Here is a 16,903-nt window from a genome sequence, read left to right on the forward strand (position 1 = left end):
AGAAAGAAAGAAAGAAAGAACAAAATGGGCGGTACACACAAAATGTCATAGTATAGTATTTTGGGCAACACCAAAGGTGGATTGACTAGGTTAATGGTGGAATTATTTTAAAATGTTAAGGACATCCAAAATCTGTAAGGCTCCAACCACAGCACATTGATAAATATTTGGGAAGTTATTAATAGAGGATTAAGATAAACTGGTTATAAACATGTATTACTAAAGTTGTTTTGAAAAAAATAATAATTGGCTTTCAACTACCAGAACTTTACAGCACTGTTTTACAATAAGCATTTCTTAGCTTTGTGAAACACAAAGGCTAAGACATTCATTTCAAAGTTGGGTGGGTTGGTGATTTTAGCAAAGAGCACATACCAAAACAAATATACCACCACTCAAAATGACAAATTCAGTAAAAGACCACTGAAGGAAGTTCTCCTCAAAACTGCACTTTGGGGGGCGGGGGGGGGGTAGGTAGCTCAGTGGTACCACGCCTGCCTTGAAAGCGCAAGGTCCTGAGTTTGATCCCCAGTACCAAAAAAAAAAAAAGCAACCTTCACTTCTCAAAAAACAGCTACAATTTGGAACCATGTAGGAAACTTTTACAATACCAATATAAGGCACCCACTTCAGACCAATTAAATCAGAATATCTGGTATGGAGTTTTGTAAAGCTCCCCAAGTGATTTTAACGTGTAGCCACAATTGAGAGCCATTGTTGTAAGGCATTCTAAACCCTTCATGTTATTACTTTTCACGTGGAGCTTTTGTCCGTAATTGCCTGAATAAGTATTGTCATTTTTTTCAGCCAATTTGCAAACAACCAAGAGTAAGACAAATACAACCCTTCACCATCAGATTGTGAATTTTAAGTACTCATAGCCCAACGCATTAAGACAAAAATAAAGGCACAAGGATTTCATTAATCATGTTTTGGATAAGAAAGTTCAATTAACGTGTCAAATATGCCAGTAACCAAGCTACTTCTATTTTTCAAACCCTAGATTTCACAGTGTGTGAAATGGCACTACACTTTCCAATGTACTCAAGAGCCCAATAATCCCCAAAGAGCCACACTGTCAACTTTGAAAGCCCAATATGTGTCATCAAAAGAAAAAAAGCAAGGTATGGACTGCTTAAATACAAACTTAAAGATGTATATTGGCAAAGTTAATCTTTTTGTGCAAAGGGGATATCTGAAAAGTCAAGACTGTCAGAAGAACTCTGAAATTCAAACTCAAGCCTACATATTTTTTCAGTACTGGGGATCAAACTCAGAACCTTGCACTTGAGAGGCAGTCAGTGGCACCACTGAGCTAAATCCCCGGCCCTTCATGCCTACATTTATTTGTATTTGGCTACTTAACAGTTTCACAAGAAAACTAAATAACCTTCAAAAACTAATATTAATACATATTATGTGTTAATCAAAAACACTACTGCAGGACCAGGGATTTAGCTCAGTGGTTCCGCTGCCAGTATCGAAATCACAAGGTCCTGAATTTGAAACAAAAACAAAAAACAAAAAAAACCCCACTACTTCGGGTCCACATTCTACATTCAGAAACTTTGGTCAGAAATGCTTCAAAATTTTTCAGATTTTTGAAAGTGTTTCTACCCTAACATCCCCTAGAAGGTCTAAAACAGCACCAGTAACCATATAAATTTTCCAAAAAGGAAATGTCATTATTTTCTAAGATGAATAAAGATTACTAAGTATTCTAACTCTACAAGTTAACAATTTATTTTGCTACAAACATCTGAACTTTGTTTCCAGAGCTCTGAACTAATCTGTAACTCAAGATTTCTCTTTGATATTGAGGAAAATGCAACTGGTGGGGGGGGGCTCTACCATAATGAAAACATCCTTTTAATACTACTGTAACTCTAAAGAAACAACTCAAGTTATGGCAAACCCACGAAAAAACTTCAAATGGTGTCCACTGATTTTTAATGATTAGAATAGCATTTAATTGTTATTATGCAAGACCAACAAATACACTAAATGTGTGTATTTACTAAGTCTGAAACAAAGAGCCAGGTGTAAAGGTAAGAGACAAATCTACTCCCATAGCTCACCTGATTTTCTATCTCTGAATATGGAAATAAATGGCCTTGAAGCTAAATTGACCAAAGTTTTAATCCAGGCTCCACCACAGAGGAGTTATTTATACCTTGCAAAGTCCAGTTTCTTTATCTGTAAAAAGGGGATAACAGAATCTCATTGCTTTTTTTTTTTTTTTTTTTTTTGAGACAGGGTCTGGCTATGTAGTTCAGGCTGGCCTTGAACTCAGAGCAATTCTCTTGTCTCAGCCTCCTCCTCCAGCCTCAGCCTCCAGAGTCCTGGAATCACAGGTGTGTGCCACCACAACCAGCTTCACTGTATTTTTAAAAGGATTACATCAACATTTTAAGTCTATGACTTACAAGTGGTCAATATTAGTTTCCCCCTACCTACGCTACAATCATTTCTCCAAAGACCACCGGTACCTAAAAGGGTTCAAGTACGACTTGCCTGTGATATGTTATCAGACAAATTTTAACACAAAACCCATTGAAAAATGACTTTCAAATTTCAAAAAAATCCACTTAAAGTGATGAATAATTTCTGAAATCAGGGCAACTTCTCAAAACACATTCTAAACTGTGCATGTTGGCACATGCTTGTAATCCCTGCACTCTGGGAGGCTGAGGCAGGAGGATTTCAAGTTTGAGGCCAGCTTGAGTAATTTAGTAACTTAGGGAGATAATGTCGTAAAAAAAAAACAAAAACAACGCACACACCAAACCAAGCTACCCTTGTCTTTTAAACAATCAACTGCACACCAAAATGGGTGAAAAGTGAAAATAAACCACTGAAAAATGGACCCTTTTAACTTGAAATATAATGGCCTAGGTTTGCTGACCAGAAAACACATTACATTATTAAGACTTCATCACTTACACACAATCACTGTCTTAGAATCCATGCAATTTAAATGTACTTAGGAAAAAACAGAAGTTCAAAAATCCAAATTTTAGATGGGCGTAGTGGTGCACACCTGCAATTCCAGCACTTGGCAGGCTGAGCCAGGGGATCCCAGCAAGGTTGAGGCCAGCCTAGGCTGCATAGGGAGTTCAAGGCCAATCTGAACTACACAGTGAGACCCTGCTTCAAAAAAAAAAAAAATCCAAATTTTGTAACCTAGCTATTGAATGAGAATACTAGTAAGACTGGTGACTTTGGCCAGATTTTTTTTTTAATGGCTATTTCAAATTACTGTCAAATGTACAAAAAGAATCTTTTATTACTCTTCATCCTAAATTCACTGTATTTTAGTTTCATTATGTAACTCCAGAATTTTACAGAACATTGAAACGTCTCCAACAAGTTCTAAACTGACTCAGGGGTTCATTGTTAACAACTTCCAGGAGCACAACACATAACCTGGACAACCTAGAGCTCCACCACACTCTATCTGAGATAAACTTAATACAATTCTTTGCAACAGAAAGCTTTCCCTAAATGCTATTAACACTCAAAAGCTGCTAGTTACTGTTAACACTACCATAAATAACCCACTAGGTACTTACAGTTCCACCAAATGTAAGAATGTCCCATGCCAGGTCTTAGTATAGTGAAAACAAATGAAATCCAACATTACCCAAACAAAACACCACGGAAAAAAAATGTTATTCCGTATTCTAACATGATGATGTTTAATGTGAAAAAGATTTAAAACTAAAAGCAAATGGACCAGGCTACCTTACAAATACCCACAAGATTAAACGAAGAATTAATCCTTCCTTCTTGCACTTTTTTCCCCCGTCATAAACAGGAAACTCCAAAAGAAATAGAGAAAAGCCTGTTTTTGCAAAGAGGAATAACAGCATTGCTTCCCACTCCCACAGTGTGAGTGAACAAATGAAAAAAGCAATGAGAGGAAATGACGGGAGTGGGCCGCCGGGAAGCTCACTTGGCAGTTCTAAACACGCCACAGTTCTGAGGGTGCCCCCAAACCTGTGTAACAACAGCTGCAACAGGGAAACTGAGTGCGAGGGGAGGAGGGTCGTGGCTGGGGGTAAGGGAAAGAGGGCTCTGAGTGGGGCCTGAACCCTCGGTATCCTCCTAGTCCAACTCCTCTCACCTCCCAATTCCCACCTCCCCATCCACCCCACCCCTCTCCCTCCATAAAGACACATAATAAAAGCAGAGAAGACAAAGGGGCAGCTGGAGGCTGCAAGGAGTGTCCAGAACAAAGGGCAGAGGGTGCGGAGCGAAACTCCCGAGGAGGACAATGAGGGGAGGTAAGGAGACTCCCAGGGAGGGCCCCGCCGGCCATGCGAGTGCGGACTGAGGCCCGGCCGCGGGCGGTGTCACCGGGACGCGGCGGGCTGGGCCGGGCCGGCTGGGCGGACGGGCGCGAGCAGAGGGGCCCGGAAGCGCTGCGAAGCCTGCGCGATCCGCGGGCGGCCGCCGGCGGAACTCACCGGCATTCTGGTCTCGGGGCCAGAGGTAGTATGTGGCTGGGATCACGATGAGCCCCACGAAGGAGGTGAGGAAGTAGAAGAAGGTGTTCCCGCTGTCATCGTACTGAAACTGTTGCCCCGCCATGGCTCCCCCTCCTCCTCACTTCCCTCACCGCCGCCGCCACGACCCCGCGCTGCTCCCCGCTCCCAGCGCCCCAGCCCCGTGTGGCGTCGCTCGAAGGTCCCCACCGCTGCCGCCACCGCCGCCGCCTCTCCTCCCCGCCCCCACGCTACTCTCACTGACACGCCGCCGCCACCGCCGAGACCGTCGCCAGTTCTCGCGAGAGGAGAAAGTTCCCGCCCCGCTCGGGTTCTCCCTCCCGGGACAGTTCCCCACAAGCTCCGGGAGGGAGACGTGGCGCGCGCAGCAGAGAAACACTGCGAAGCTCTGCCCTTATCCCCGCCCACACCTCAGCCCCGCCCACAGCCCGAGTCCCACCCCTTCCTCCTTGATTCCTTTCCCAGTGTTTTGAGCCTCCCCAGAGTCCACCAGAGAAGGCGTCCTGGCTGAACTTCTGTGACTGGGGTCCCAGCTATTTGGAGCACAAAAACACTTCCTTGCTTTCCCCTCTCTCCCATCCCCAGCCCTCTCGCTTTTAAATTGCCCTGGTAATGTTTCCCGCAGATTCTGATCTGTTCCTCCCGCTCCCACATTTTTTAAACAAATGTCATTCAGAATAGAGGGGTGGAGGTGGTTGTAGTTTTGTTTGCAAACTGATGTTTGCTGTTAAGACTGCGATCCAGGCTGCGCCCATTTTGCAGATGGAGATTTGCCAACCCGTGCGGATGGTTCCCTGTCTGTCCCAGACGTGCTAATATTTGTAGCCACTAATTGAATCACTACCGCTTTCTATGACCCAAGAGGTGGGCTAAGACTTTTATTGTTTTGCATCATTTAAATGTCGGTAAACCCGATGGAATAAAGCAAAGCAAACCTGCTCTGCGGATGAGGACACTGAGGTTCAGAGATTGCCCAAGGTCTTGCACGGCGAGAGCAGGCCTGAAGATTCAAACTCAGATCACTCTGACGCCACAAAGCCGGTGCCCTTGATCACTACCACCACCTGGCATTTTCCTGAGAGCTACTGGAGTTCTCCCTGCGGGCTGTGAGCTGGAATCTGTGAACAGAGAAGGACCTGGGCCAAGGGATCTCAGAGGCCGGTGAAAACTGACCTGGAGCAGGGCTTGCACCCTGACTTTGCAACGACCATACGGTCTGTCAGCATTTCATCAACCCTCTGTGGGTCAAAAGGATAGCCCATCTGACCCACCTCACGAGGTGGTTGTGAAGATCAAAGGAAAAATCGCGTGGAAATACCAAATATTTCACTATTGTAAAGACTCATTTTAAGACTTTATATTCTAGTAACCTACTGTCATTCGATATGCTTCCATTGTCAGAGAAGAAATCTGGCCATACGTCCTCTTATTCCATGTCTTCAAAACTAGTACTTACCGTATTCACATGTATTCTTTCTTCAAATTTTCTACCTACGTACCTTGAAAGGAAATTTCTGAAAATCATTTGTTCTGCATCTCTCCTCAGTTGCCACCCCCCACATCTTTTGGGGGTTTTTGTATCAAGTTTCCACGGACTATATTAAGGGAGGAAAATAAAACAGGAGTGCAAAGGAAAATTTGACTGTGAGGTCATCATACTATTGTGATCACTCACTGCTGACATGCCCAGATTGAACCATTTGCCTTACTGCGGAAACAAATAAGTCACAAACTTAACTCAACTGAAGTAGAGGGACCCTGAAGTTCTTTCGTGTATGTTGAATCTATTATTCAGTCTTTCCAGGTTTTAATAATGTTGAATTGTTTTTTTTAGTACTCCAATTATGTTTAACTCAGCATCTGTGTAAAGATAATAGATCAGTTTTATAAGCTGTGGCAATAAATTATTGATGATAAATATTTCCCTTCTGACTTTCTTTCTGCAGGAGTAATCTTTTCACTGCAGCTTCAGAGTCATGCCGAAGAGTGGCTTGAACCAACTTAACCAAGAAATAGCAATTTTAACAAATTACATTTATTTTCTAAATCCAAGACTAGTATAAATTTGAATTTTTAAAAAATATATTCTCTATTTTCAAAAATATAAATGTTTTGTCTTAGAATATCACATAACTAAAAACAGACCACCAAAATATTCTCCAAATCTAAATCATACCTTTGATCAATTTCATCACAATTTCTGATTCACAGTGATGTTTTTAACCTACACAATGTTTCTTTTAAGAGATCATTTTAATGAAATATCTAATAATACCATAGTAAATGAATATGAAAGAAGCAGAGCTATAACCACATTTTAACCTTAGTTTAACAACACATGTTAAAAGGTATTTTAGTATTCTGTCTAAATGTATCCATAAGTGAATATTTTAATTGATTTCACTTTAAATTACTAGATAATTTCCTCTCAGCTGTCAAAAGCCAATTTTTAATTTCTTTTTAATAATTTGCTTTGTCCTTAGAGTGAATCTTTCCTTCACTGTAAGTCATTCTCATATTACTGGCATTGACTTACATTTATATATACCAAAGTGCATCTGTGTAGCTGTAATCAACATCATTCAGTTTTCTGCTTAATGGAGTTAGCTGCAAAGAGACTGGGCAAAATCAAATTATTAAGAAGACACATGAAATCATGTCCATTCTTCTTCCCTTTTCCCCATATTACTATGTAGTTCCCCCTATCCTTTACCAGCAAGGGATATGTTCCAAGGCCTCTAGTGGATGGTTGAAACCACAGATAGCACCAAACCCTATGTATACTATATTTTATTTCCCATTCATAAATGCAATGCTTTTTCCATCTTAACTAAGTGTGTACACATTGTGGCTGTAAATTTTGCAATTTGAGATATGACAACAAAACTAGCACTAATCTTTTTCTTTCTTATCAACCTTAGCATACATTTTTTCTTTCCACATTAAGTTGAGAACTTTTTCCTTTTCACTTAAATGTAACATTTTATATCTTCTCTTTGGCATATCCAATCTGATAACATCACTACTCTTGCCCTTTGAAGCCATTATTAAGTAAAATAAGGGCTACTTGAACACAAGCACTTCCATACAGAGACAATAACTGAGATGGCTGCTAAGTGACTAAAGGGTGGGTAGCACATACACTGTGGATACACTAGCAGGATGGTGTGAGATTTCATCAGTCTACTCAGAACATCAAAATATTTAATGCTTATGAGTTACATATTTCTGGAATTTTGCATTTAATATGTTCTAGGTGACTGGGTACGGTGGTGTATGCCTGTAATCCCAGCACTTGGGAGACTGAGGCAGGAGGATTGATGAGTTCAATGTCATCCTGAGCTACATGGTGAGTCCAAGGCCAGACTGAACTACATACCAAGACCCTGTCTCAAGAAACCCCCAAAAAATATAAACTAAAAATAATATGTTCTAAGTAGACCAACATGGACATGGTAACTGAAACCATGGAAAATAACACTACAGATAAGGAGAGACCTAGCAATTCTTCTTCAATTTTAAACCTTTAGAGCAGGAAGAGATGGGATAAAAAAGAATTGAGAAGAGTTATGTACATGTACCAACTTGCCACAATAAATGTAATCATCATGCACTGCAAGTATGTAGTAATAAAATAAATAAAAACACTATTACCTTGTTTCAGAATCAGGATTTTCTTCTATTAAGAACCAAAGTTTCTTTTTAAAAAAATTGACCAATTCTTTTGTATTTGTCTTTACCAATGACAAGTTTCCCCTAGATAATAACAATAACAACAACAAATTAATGTTTGAAGAGGTAGGGACAGGGGCCGGGGATTTAGCTCAGTGGTTCCAGTGCCTGGCTTGCAAGTGCAGGGTCTTGAGTTTGATCCCTGGTACAAAAAAAAAAGAGGTAGGGGCTTCCGGGCCACCTTACCGCTGCTCACAGCACAGAGGACATGAGCTGTGTGGGCACCAACAGCACACACCCACCTGCCTCCCCACCGTTGAAATGAGAAGACACAAAAACAAATCTCAAAGCCAGACTTCCAGATCACCTACAGCAATCCCAAAAGGAAATGAGATGGAACACTCTGATACTCAACCACCTGGACTCCCTGAACTGCCAACAAAAGAGGATCTGGAAAAAATGAAATCAGAAATAATTTGTCAGATAACAGCAGAAATTATGCTCATAGTGCATGACATGATTAATAAATCTACAGGGGAGCTCAGGAACATGATAGAATCTCAACATAGGAAACAAATGAAATCCATAAAACAGATGCAAACAGAATTCCAGGAGATAAAAAACTCCATTTAAAGTCTACACAGCAGGGCTGCGGATTCAGCTCAGTGGTTCCCGTGCCTGCCTTGCAAGTGCAAGGTCCCGAGTTCAATCCCCAATTCAAAAATAGAAAGAAAAAAAAAAAAAAAGAAAGTCTACACAGCAGAATGAGCCAATGTGAGGACAAAATTTCAGATATAGAAGATAAGATTGCAATTAGTGACCAGGAAAAGAAAAATTGCTTCAAAATTATAAGGGAACATGAGAAATCAATCCAGCAGCTGCTGGATGATGCAAAGAAGAATAATTGGAGTCAATGAAGAAACAGGAGAGAGAGTGCAGATGACATAAAAAAAACTGTTCACAGAAGTAATGGCAGAAAACTTTCCAAGCAGGGGAAAAGAACTTCACATACAGGTAAATGAGGCATATAGGACTCCAACTAGCCTTGATCAAAACAAATCTACACATAGGCATATAATTGTTAAGATTCCAGGTGAGGGATTTAGCTCAGTGGTTCCACCACCTGCCTCACAAATGCAAGGTCCTGAGTTCGATCCCCAGTACCACACACACACAAAAAAAATAGATTCCAGAAACCCAAGAGAAGAACAAAGTTCTACAAGCAGTTAGAGAAAAGAAACAAATCACATACAAAGGAAAGCCCATCAGAATCACAGCAGGCTTTGAAACGCAAACCTTCAAGGCAAGAAAAGCTTGGACTGATGTATTCCAAGCCCTAAAGGAAAACAGCCTCCAATCCAGATTAATGTACCCTGCAAAACTATCTTTCAAAATTCATAGAGAAATAAGACATTTTCATGACAAAGAGCACCTTAGGAACTTCATGAATACCAAACCAGCCTCCAAAAAACTTTAGACAATATCCTAGGAAAAGACAATGAGGATCACAACCCCAGGAAGCACAGGAGAATGAATACATTGGGCGCAACAAGAAATTAAATGTAAAGGGGGAGAAACCAACAAAAAGAAAAAGTCATGACAATGATAAGTCAATACATATCAGTTATAACCATCAATGTCAATGGTCTCAATTCACCAATCAAAAGAAACAGACTGGCAGAATGGATCAAGAAGCAAGATCCAACAATATGCTACATACAAGAAACACACTTAATTCAAAGGGAAACTCATAGACTGAAAGTTAAAGGGTGGAAAACAGTACTTGATGTGATGGGAACTCGAAAAAAAGCAGGAGTAGCTATCCTCTTTGCCCATCAAGTGGATTTCAAACCAAAGCTGATTAGGAGAGACAAAGAAGGACATTATGTTCTTGTAAAGGGAACAATCCAAGAGGAAGAGATGACATAAATATATATGCACCAAACGCTAGTGCACCTAACTATATAAAACAAATACTAATGGACATGAAAAGTCATATATGCACTAATACAATAGTAGTGGGGAACCTCAATACCCCACTGTCACAAATAGATAGATCAACTAAGCAAAAAATAAGTAATGAAATACTAGGACTCAATCAAACTCTTAAATAAATGAATTTAACAGATGTTTAGAGAGTGTTCCACCCCACAAAATCAGAATACACATTCTTTTCAGCTCCACACAGGTCAATCTCCAAAACAGACCACATACTTGCTCATAGAACATGTTTAAGTAAGTGCACAGGAATTGAACTTATCCCCTTAATATTATCAGACCATAGTGCAGTGAAATTAGAGATCAATAGCAAAAGAAACTGCAAAAATTTCATAAACACATAGAAATTGAACAACACACTTCTGAATAACCAGTGGGTCACAGAGGAAATTAAAGAAGAAATCAGACAGTTCCTTCAATTAAATGACAATGACAATACAACATATCGGAATCTATGGGACACAAGGAAAGCAGTCTTACGAGGGAAATTCATACCAGTGAATACTCATATTAGGAAAACAGAGTGAGCCCAATTAAACAACCTGATGGTAAACCTCAAGCTCCTAGAAAAAGAAGAGCAGGACAAATACAAAGCTCATACAAAGGAGGAAATTATAAAGATCAGACCAGAAATCAATTCAATGGAGACAAAGAGAATGATACAAAAAATTAATGAAGCCAAGAGTTGATTCTTCAAAAGAATCAACAAAAGTGACAAAACCTTAGCCAACTTTATCAGGAAAAGGAAAGAAAAGGCCCAAATCCATGCAATTAGGAATGAAAAGGGTGAAATTACAAGAGACCCAGCAGAAATCCAGAGGATCATCAATACCTACTTCCAGAACCTATAGCCAATCAGATGGACAACACAGAAGAAATGGACAGATTCCTAGATACATAGGAATTACCAAAGTTGAACGAAGAAGACCTACAAATTCTGAACAACCCAATATCAATCAATGAAATTGAAAACATAATTAAAAACTTACCAACTAAAAAAAGCCCAGGTCCTGATGGGTTCACTGATGAATTCTACAAGACATTTAGAGAGGAACTGCTGCCACTACTGTTTAAACTCTTCAATGAAATTGAAAGGGAAGCAATACTCCGGCGTTCATTCCTAGAAGCAAGCGTCACCTTGATCCCCAAAGCAGAGAAAGACCCAACCAAAAAAGAGAACTATATGCAGGCCAATCTCACTAATGAACATAGATGCAAAAGTCCTTAATAAGATACTGGCAAATAGAATGTAGAAGATCATCAAGAAGATCATACACCCTGACCAAGTGGGATTCATCCCAGGAATGCAGGGATGGTTCAAAATACCCAAATCAATCAATGTAATACACTATATCAATAGAGCCAAGGAGAAAAAACATATGATTATCTCCATAGATGCAGAAAAAGCATTTGACAAAATCCAACATGCATTTATGATAAAAACCCTACAAAAAATTGGAATAGATGGTCTCTACCTCAAACTGACAGAAGCCATCTATGAAAAACCAACAGCCAATATCATACTAAATGGTCAAAAACTGAAATCCTTCACACTAAAATCAGGAACAAGACAAGGATGTCCACTATCACCACTCTTGTTCAATATAGTTTTGGACACATTAGCCACAGCAATTAGACAAGAGAAAGAAATGAAAGGAATAAAGATAGAAAATGAAGAAGTCAAATTGTCATTATTTGCAGATGACATGATACTCTATATAGAAGACCCCAAGAACTCCACCAAAAGTCTTCTAGATTTAATAACCAAATTCAGTAGAGTAGCTGGATACAAAGTTAACACAAAAAAATCAATAGCTTTCCTCTACACAAACAACAGACTCACTGAGACAGAAATAGGGCAAATAATTCCTTTTACAATAGCATCCAAAAAACTGAAATACCTAGGAATCAACCTAACGAAAGAAATCAAAGACCTCTTCTCTGAAAACTATAGCACTCTGAAAAGAGAGATTGAAGATGACATGAGAAAATGGAAAGACATCCGCTGCTCCTGGGTAGGAAGGATCAACATAGTGAAAAGGCCATACTTCCAAAACTGCTATATAGATTCCATGCAATCCCAATTGAAATCCCAGCAGCATGCTTCATGGACTTTGAGAAAACAATCCAAAAACTCATCTGGAACAAGAAGAGATCCAGAATAGCAAAGGCAATTCTAGGCAACAGAGACATGGCAGCGGGTATCACAACCCCCAACCTGAAACTCTACTACAAAGCTACTGTGATAAAAACAGCATGGTACTGGCAAAGAAACAGACCCGAGGACCAGTGGAACAGATTAGAAGATGCAGAAACAACTCCAGACACACTCAGCCACTTCATCTTTGACAAAGGAGCCAACCACCCTCACTGGAGGAAAGATAGCCTCTTTAATAAATGGTGCTGGAAAAATTGGGCTTCAACTTGCCAAAGATTAAAACTGGACATAGATATATAGATCTAGACATAGAGATATAGATCTCTCACCATGCACTAAACTAAAATCGAAGTGGATTAAAGATCTAACTATTAAAAGAGAAACACTGAACTGGCTGGAACAGAGGTTAGGTAGAACTCTTGAAGACATTGGGGTAGGAAAAGATTTTATGAACAAAACCTCCATTGCCCGTGAACTAGCACAATCAATAAGTGGGATTTCTTCTTATTAAAAAGCTTCTGCACAGCAAGAGAAACCACCAGGAGTGTGAAGAGACAACCCACAATGTGGGAAAAAATCTTCACCTGATGTTCCTTAGACAAAGGTCTACTATCTAGAATCTATAAAAAACTGAAAAAAAATCAGACCCCCAAATTCAAAGACCCAATCCAAAAATAGGCATCTGAAATGAACAGATATTTCTCAGACAAAGAAGTAGAAATAGCAAATAAATATATGAAAAAATGTTCAACATCTCTCGTCATTGAAGAGATACAAATTAAAACAATGCTGAGATTACACCTCACCCAAGGAAGAATGGCGGCTATCATGAAATCAACCAATAACAAATGCTGGCGGGGCTTCGGGGAAAGAGGAACACTGCTCCACTGCTGGTGGGAGTGTCGATTGGTGCAATCACTGTTGAAATAAGTATGGAGATACCTCAAAGAACTAGGACTGGAAGTCCTATTTGACCCTGCTATTCCCCTGCTGGGTATCTTCCCCAAAGAATTAAAAGAGTCATACCACAGTGATATATGTGCACCCATGTTCATAGCAGCACAATTTGTAATAGCTAAAACTTGGAAATAGCCCAAATGCCCATCAACTGGAGACTAGATAAAGAAAATGTGGAGTTTTTAAAAATAAAATGGAGTACTACTCAGCCATAAAAAGTGAGAAATTGGAGACATTTATAGCTAAATGGATGCACATTGAGGCGATACTCTTAAGTGAAATAAATAGGACACACATGTGTAAATATGGAATAGTTTCTCTAGTGTGAGAAAATGAAAGTGTAAATAAGGACCAAAAGGTATAAAAGATAATGTGAAATAGGAAGAAAAGGGCAAAGAGGAAGGGGAAATGGGGGAGGGGGGAGGGGAAAGGAAAGAAGGGAATAGAATTAATATGAGAAAATGAAAAACTGGAAAAGTCTTTGTAAATAGGGAGGGATGGAGGGGTTGATGGGAGGGCAGGGGAAGAGGGAAAAATAAGAACCAAGAGAGATTATGTAAAGGTGCAAATTTCCAATGATGAATGTCACTATATTGTATACCTAAAATGTACCAATAAAATAAAATTTAAAGAAAAAACGAATGCCCCACTTTTAGTTAGTCTGCCTCTGGCTTCTCCATGCCAACAACCTATATTCAGATCATCACTAAAACCTCCCCATTTTCCTGCCTCTCTCTGAGTCTGCCAAACACAAGAAGTGATGGTGGCTGAATCCTTTGCTATTGCAAGCTCTGAATAACTAGCATATTTTTGTTCCTATTTGAAGGGTAGTCATTTAGTTCTTTGTAGGCAAAGTCCAAATGAATTACTTTTAACAGTTGTTACATATATTATTACACACATATTTATACTCTAACATAAATGTCTTAATTTTATGCCAAGTATCTACATTTCCTCTTATGAAAACCCGGACCCTCTAGGGGATAAAAACAGACAGCAACCAACTTGAGACTGGACTGCAGAAAATTTTTTTAAAGCCTTTTTAGAATCTAAAGAATGTTCTTCCCTAACAAGGATTACTTATTTTTCCCTTATGTTTAGAGCCTTCTGTATGTTGTTCCCTGTTCACATGATGAGAAATAATTACACACCTGTACTTTAAAAAAGATTTTTCTTGTCATGCCAGATGGGTTCATTCTGCTTTGCTTCCTGGGGTTGTGATCCTCAATGTCTGTTCCTAGGATACTGTGTAAAATTCTTTGGAGAGCTGGTTTGGTATTCACGAAGTTTGTAAGGTGCTCTTTGTCATGAAAGTATCTTATTTCTCCATCCATTTTGAAAGATAGTTTTGCAGGGTACATCAATCTGGGTTGGAGGCTGTTTTCTTTTAGGGCTTGGAATATGTCACTCCAAGCTCTTCTTGCCTTGATGGTTTGTGTTGAGAAGTCTGCTGTCATTCTGATGGGCTTTCCTTTGTATGTGATTTGTTTCTTTTCTCTAACTGCTTGTAGAACTTTGTTCTTCTGTTGAGTTTCTGAACTCTTAACAATTATATGCCTATGTGTAGATTTTTTTTGATCAAGGCTATTTGGAGTCCTATATGCCTCACTTATCTGTATGTCAACCTCTTTTCCCATGCTTGGGAAGTTTTCTGCCATTATTTCTGTGAAGAGATTTTTTATGTCATCTGCACTCTCTCCTGTTTCTTCATTGACTCCAATTAGTCTTATGTTATTCTTCTTTGCATCATCTAGCAGCTTCTGGATTGATTTCTCATGTTCCCTTATAATTTTGAAGCACTTTTTCTTTTCCTGGTCACTAATTGCAATCTTATCTTCTATACCTGAAATTCTGTCCTCACATTGGCTCATTCTGCTGTGTAGACTTTCAGTGGAGTTTTTCATGTCCTGGAAATCTATTTGCATCTGTTTTATGGATTCCATTTGTTTCTTATGTTGGGATTCCATCATGTTCCTGAGCTCTTCTCTAGATTTATTAATCATGTCTTGCACTAGGGGCACAATTTCTCCTGTTATCTGAGAAATTATTTCTGATTTCATTTTTTCCAGATCCCCTTTTGTTGCCAGTTCAGTGGGTCCAGGTGGTTGAGTATCAGAGTGTTCCATCTCATTTCCCTTTGGGGTTGCTGTAGGTGATCTGGAAGACTGGTTTTGAGACTTATTTACATGTTTTCTCATTTCGACTGGGGGGGGCCTGCTGTTGCCACCTGCACAGATTATCTCCTCTGAGCTGGGAGAGGTGGGACAGGGGCCAGGAGCAGAGGTAGGGATAATGGCCCAAAAGCCTTTTCCTGTGGGCTGGGAGCAGCGGGAGGGATGGAGGCCAGGAAGCCCCTTCCTCTGGTCCAGGAGCAGTGGGATGGTGGCTCAGAAGCCCCTACCTCTGGGCCGGGAGCGGTGGGAGGGATGGTGGCCCGGAAGCCCCTTCCTCTGGCCCAGGAGTGGCGGGACAGAAGGTGGCCCAAAAGCCCTTTCCTCTGGGATGGGAACAGCAGGAGAGATGGTGGCCGGGAAGCCCCTTCCTCTGGACCAGGAGCAGTGGAATGGCAGCTCAGAAGCCCCTACCTCTGGGCCGGGAGCAGCGGGACTCAGTACCATGGTCTGGTGGTCTGGTGGTCTGGTGTCCTCTGCGTCTTTGTAGTGTGGAACCAGGTGGCTGTACAGAGGAGCTGCAGCGGGGCGGGGGGGGGGGGGGTTCAGTGGATTGTTGCCAGGGCGCGGGCTGATTTGGTGTGTTCCATGCGACTTGGGACCTTGGTAGGGTGTGAACTTAACATGTTCACAGAGTCTTCCACCCCACAAAATCAGAATACACATTCTTCTCAGCTGCACATGGGTCATTCTCAAAAATAGACCACATACTCACACAGAAAACATGTTTAAGTAAGTGCAAAGGAATTGAAGTTATTTCCTGTACATCATCAGACCATCGGGCGATGAAATTGGAAATCCATAGCAAAAGAAACTCAAAAAATTTCATAAACACGTGGAAATTGAACAACACACTTCTGAACAACCAATGGGTCACAGAGGAAATTAAAGAAGAAATCAGACAGTTCCTTCTATTAAATGACAATGACAATACAACATATTGGAATCTATGGGACACGTGAAAGCAGTCTTACGAGGGAAATTCATAGCAGTGAATACGCATAGTAGGAAAACAGAACAAGCCCAATTAAACAACCTCATGCTGAACCTCAAGCTTCTAGAAAAAGAAGAGCAGGACAACCCCAGAGCTTATACAAGGGAGGAAATTATAAAGATCAGAGGAGAAATCAATGCAATGGAGACTAAGAGAACGATACAAAAAATCAATGAAGCCAAGAGTTGGTTCTTTGAAAGAATCAACAAAATTGACAAACCCTTAGCCAACCTTATCAGAAAAAGGAAAGAAAAGGCCCAAATCCATGCAATTAGGAATGAAAAGGGTGAAATTACAAGAGACCCAGCAGAAATCCAGAGGATCATCAATACCTACTTCCACAATCTATACGCCAATAAGATGGACAACACAGAAGAAATGGACAGATTCCTAGATACATAGGAATTACCAAAGTTGAACGAAGAAGACCTACAAATTCTGAACA

The 16,903-nt window shown here is 40.3% G+C and overlaps 1 protein-coding gene across 2 annotated transcripts in view; it reads right to left on the bottom strand.

Annotated features, from left to right (window-relative positions):
• Sec63 (SEC63 protein translocation regulator) overlaps positions 1 to 4,945 on the bottom strand; it is an 83,187-nt gene extending 78,242 nt beyond the window's left edge. Inside the window, exon 1 of one of the 2 annotated variants that reach the window (XM_004855428.4) lies at positions 4,470 to 4,945. In XM_004855428.4, the coding sequence (XP_004855485.1) occupies positions 4,470 to 4,593 (124 nt within the window). In that variant the 5' untranslated portion in view covers positions 4,594 to 4,945. The remainder of the gene's footprint in view (positions 1 to 4,469) is intronic. The other variant, XM_087208722.1, reaches the window with a different exon arrangement.
• Positions 4,946 to 16,903: the final 11,958 nt, after the last annotated feature.

The sequence above is a fragment of the Heterocephalus glaber genome, unplaced genomic scaffold, assembly GCF_053883595.1.
Source record: "Heterocephalus glaber isolate CG9 unplaced genomic scaffold, H.glaber_assembly_v1.0 deba00000942, whole genome shotgun sequence".
Classification (NCBI taxonomy): domain Eukaryota; kingdom Metazoa; phylum Chordata; class Mammalia; order Rodentia; family Bathyergidae; genus Heterocephalus; species Heterocephalus glaber.